Raw genomic sequence first — 5,169 nt, forward strand, 5'->3', positions numbered from 1 at the left:
AAAAGCCTCTTTCACAACAAATATTACGATACGCTGCGCAGTTCTATCTTACAGCAGTTCCTAAGATTTTTCTTTCGATCGAGCTTCTACTCATTTTTATCCAATAACCGTGCAATAAGCTCATATTCCTAGCAGTCTAGTATTTAGTCGTCTCGAGATATCTTAAAATAAATGTTTTTATCTCTCACTAGAAATAGCTGAAAAGACAACAATAGTTCTTCCTTAACGTATTATTGGCAATATTTCCTTCATTTGCTTTTAAGAGGAAGTTCGTGGAACTAATATATGTATATCTTGTAAGAAACATTATTTATTCCGATGAAACTATATATGCATTTTTTGCTAAATAAATTTCTTTTACGCCTATTAAAAATACGTCGATAATGGTCTACTTTCATACTTATTAGAAACAGATTATTGGAATTTATTGTGGGATCGCAAGAATTTATTAGTTAGAAAGATTTAATAAATCTATCTGCACAAAATATTATAATTTATGTATTTTTAGTTTCGTAATATCAAGATAATTAACGTCTCGTCATATTCGTCTCATTAATTAATTCCGATTCTGTTACATCGAAAAATAGAACTTTTTTAAATGCAATATAAATATTTGATTACTTTAATGATTTTTCAATGTCCCAATAACTAATTTTTAAATTTTTAATTAGATTCTTTGTAGATACATAACTTTTTATACAATAGATGATATAATATAATGAACAACGTTAAATAAAAATGAACCGAGAAATATTCAAAATAAATGTATGAAGAGAATCATATTCGGTCAAGTCAAATTCGGTCAAGTCTTGGTACCTAATAATGAGTGCTTTTCATTTAGTGACACAAGTCGACACAAGTATCATTCTGTCTTTGTTATTCATGAAAAATTCAAAAAAAGATAAAACGACATTTTGTGTTAACTTGTGTAACTAAATGGAAGGCACTTCCCAATATTTTTATGTGAATTTTTCTCGCTTCGATCGAATCTCTTCACTCGTTTGTGTTCAATATAATGGCATTAATCACTTTACCGTATCAGAGGAAACGATAAAGTAATGTGGTAACTTCTCTCTCAAGGCAAGATCGACGATAGTGATTTGATGGGACCATCCACTCGATAATTTCCACACTACTCCGCACATCTACATTTCCCTCTACAGATCTTACTAATGACATGCGTGAGATATATCTGATGTAGTGACATATGGCTTATTAGTAATTGAGTAATTGGCGAGAAGATCGATGTGAAACTTACGTGAAATTTGTATGTACATACATACAAATTTCAACGAATTCACGGAATAACAAACTGAAAAATGATTAAATAAACATGATTAAATAACAATAATTAAATAAACTGAAAAAATGATTAAATAAACATAAAAACAAAAATCACACGCGCAAATATACATAGGCGCGCGCGCTTTATCAGAAAAGTATTCATTCAATTATGATGGATACTAGAAAATAAATTAGAAAACATCACATTTACAGAATATCTAAAATTAAAAGATATTAGATAATCAACCATGGACAGCCAAATATAATTTTTTAACTAAATTTAATTGAACATGACAGAAATTTTATATCTGATACTTTACTATTACTCAAAATAATTAATATATTGAATATTATATTACGAATAAAAACAAAATAAATCATAAATGATTACAAACTTTCTGTATTGAAGAAAAATTTGTTTCTTTTTAGTTTTCTTAAATTAATCGAATAATTTATGTTTTTTTCCTTTTTTTTCTCCTTTTTAATCTCGCGCTTCTCGTCGAAATAACTTTGAAAAAATTATTTGACGGATAAAATGCTTTCTAAAACTACGTTGATACATAATTGAATATCAATCTCTACCTGGAGAGTTTTTCGATTCATATAATGGAATTGAGGCTTCACACACGATTTCAATCGGTTTATGAAGCTAGACAAGTTTTAATATTTGTGCGCATTATCCATTCATTATCATTATTACGCCTCATCTTGTCACTGTGAACATAGATATACAGCTATCAAGCATATCAATTTGTAATATCTGTGGATCTATGCACTAGTTCTACGGAACTCCGTTAGTATATGCAAATTCGTGGCACATAGTTGCACGTTTTGCAGTAGAGCGATCGTTATAACGCTATCACAGAGAATAAAAAATCTCTCAAGAAAGGACCATGCACGAAAGAAATAACAAATAATAATTATTTATGATTCAATGCTGTAACACGTCAGAAATATAAAAATAATTATTTATAAGCTAATCTTTATTATAAATAATTACATGTAATTGTCTATGTGTAATTAAGGATTAGTTTTTCTGCAACGTGGATAACAGAAAGAGATCAAATATTATTTAAATCCTTTTTGTACGTACGCAAGAACAAAAAATTATGAATTTTTAGTAGATATACCTTTAACGTAGATATGTCTCAAAAGGCGTAATATGTCAATTAAATAGCACAATCATAAAATGTCAAACATGCATAGGCACAAATGAAAAATTTGTAAATCGCATGCTGCTATTTTTCTATGACGCGTCAATCGATCGTATCTCCCGGAACGGGGAATACCCGCGAAATTGAAATGGCCGTGCAAGATCACAGATGGGAGGAGGGAGGAATGCAATTTCTGCCGCGATACGAAAATTTTCGATGCCATTTCTGCCGTGCCACTATTCGAGGTTACTGAGCTATCGTACCTATTTCATAGGATTAAATATTTAGATATATATTCCACGTTAATGTTTTGAATTAGAAAAAAAAGAGATAACGACAATCACGTTGACGTCGTTGACACATATAATCACATATCCATTTAAAAAGAAAGTAGTTTATTTTAGATTGTTTAATTTTATAATTATATTAGAAAATTGTTACAAAAATAATATTAATTTTGAAATTAATTTAGAATATATTATTTAAAGTAAAATATTATAGAGAACATTTTTATGTATTTTTAAGTCTTTAAAATTAAAACTATCTTATTTACTATTTGAACGATCATAAAAAACATAAACACGATTTACAATATCAGAATCATTAAAGGAATATAATATTATAATAAAAGATTTTATTAATTAAAATATTCTGCTAAGAAGATACGAACCGAGCATCTTGTGAACGGCTATTTTAACTTTACGGATAGTAAAAAGTTGATTCTAACTTCATAAGTGAACAAGAAATTGTCATTAAGGTTTAACGCTTCAAGCACTAGTAAAACAAACTTTTGTTCCCGTCGCGGTAAAAACCTTTTCACGTTCGTCGATAATTTTCGCTGTAGGCGTTGAATTTAAAGTTTGACACAATAAAATAAATTATAACTTATTTTATATATACTAAATAGGTTAATCTTGCGTAATCCATCTTTAATGCAATGTGCTTTTTATTTATCACAGGAACTTATAATTAAATTTACAGTGATAAAACAAGTTTTTCAAATATAACTGATGTTAAGAACAGTCTTATAAAAGTAATATTTTTTATTATAGAAAGTGCATTTAAGCTCGAATAAACTTTTAAATATACGAAACTGTTCTTTGTTTTTTCATTCTAATGTTTAGAAAACAATGTAATATCTGTGAGTTTTCACATCAGCCGCAGTCTACCAATTCTCTATTGTAGATAAGCAATAGCTCAATCATATTGGCATATAAAAAGAAAGTTATAGCTATGGATTATCAATCATAAGGTCTATTTTCTGTGGCTGAATCAGTGTACACTTTTGGAACTTAAAATAAGATAGGTATATGTTTGATACTTGTCGAAAGAAAATTCTAGTGTAGGAACAAAAAAAACAGACCAACAACTGCATTTTTATATCAATATTGCAGTAACAACTACGCTTATTTATATTAGTTTTCGTACAATTTTTGAAAAGAGTTGTCAATTTTACAAACAATTATACAATAATTCTCATGTTTATACTAAATAATCTTATATATTTTTGTTTATATTCCAGATTATGGGGTCTCCTCCAATGACCTTGACCTTGACATATATTGTCAAGGTCATGATTCTGAGTAACCTCCAACAAGTTTTAGCCGTCGCTCGTTATTCGTTAAAAAGTTATTAATGAAAAAAGTTTAAAAAAATAATATCTCATTTTAATACTTTCACACGAAACGACTCCCACAGTCTCACCTTCCCTCCCCCTCCCCCTACCAAGGGGCGCATGACTTTTCGAGATTGACTATATTTCTTTGGAAAGTCATGTGCTTCGAAACAGGGGGGGTGGGAGTCGCTTCGCGTGTTTGTAAAATATACTTTAAAGCAGAAAATTTCTGTTTTATATATTTAGTAGAAAAGATACATCATTTTTCACACTCCTTTCGTTTATACCTTTTTAACAAGCAACGGCTAAAACTTGTTGGAGGTCACTTGGTGTCACGACCTTGACAACATATTTCAAGGTGAAGATCATTGGGGGAGGGGGGGGGGAGGTCCCCTAATTTGGAGTATTACCATATTTTTTAATCATTGTTATTGTATTTATATTTTGAGGAAAAATTCTATTATGCTTTTAGAGTGTACGTGTCTTGATCGATAGACGATGACCGACTGGCCGTCGTCGTGGTGGAGATGACTACCAGGTTAGTGGCTCGTCCTGAAGACGACGACGACGACGACGAGGTCCGCGAAAGGGCACGAGACTCGGCTGTGGGCTATCACTGCCACTGATAGGGCCGGCATCCCATCGCAGCTCACATCGATGCCGACTGCCACATCTACGAAACGAGGTATGACGACGTATACGTTGTTGAATACGTTTCTGTTTTCTTATATCATAATTTTTGTGTACGTTTCATAAATGTACACAACATCTTTGTCTCATTAATTTTAACGATTATAACAGAATTTTTTATTAAACATATTTTTTTTACTTATTAACATCAATATTATTAAATTGCTTGTCAATTTAATACGTGATATTACTACTCTAGTTCCGTTCATAATTGCATTTTAAGATCGAAAAAGATTTTAGTGTGCGGTTTGTAGAGTTGGAATATGTATTATAAATTCACTTCAAAATATTTAAGTATTAAGAGCGGTATTCATAATCGATTCTTATATTTAGAATCGTCTAGTCTTAAAATGTTTTAAGATGTTTATTGAATCAATCAGAGAGCCGTATTAGCATTTTAAGACGTTACTTAAGATGATTTTAAAA

General features: G+C 30.3%; 1 protein-coding gene across 2 annotated transcripts in view; it reads left to right on the forward strand.

Moving 5' to 3' along the window:
* Positions 1 to 4,682: 4,682 nt before the first annotated feature.
* Positions 4,683 to 5,169, forward strand: part of LOC108754739 — a 64,130-nt gene continuing 63,643 nt past the window's right edge. Inside the window, exon 1 of one of the 2 annotated variants that reach the window (XM_018497279.1) lies at positions 4,683 to 4,738. Coding sequence is in view for 1 of the 2 variants with exons in the window: in XM_018497278.1 (XP_018352780.1) it covers positions 4,711 to 4,738 (28 nt within the window). In the remaining variant the exon portion in view is untranslated. The remainder of the gene's footprint in view (positions 4,739 to 5,169) is intronic. The other variant, XM_018497278.1, reaches the window with a different exon arrangement.

This window comes from Trachymyrmex septentrionalis, unplaced genomic scaffold, assembly GCF_001594115.1.
Source record: "Trachymyrmex septentrionalis isolate Tsep2-gDNA-1 unplaced genomic scaffold, Tsep1.0 scaffold80, whole genome shotgun sequence".
Classification (NCBI taxonomy): domain Eukaryota; kingdom Metazoa; phylum Arthropoda; class Insecta; order Hymenoptera; family Formicidae; genus Trachymyrmex; species Trachymyrmex septentrionalis.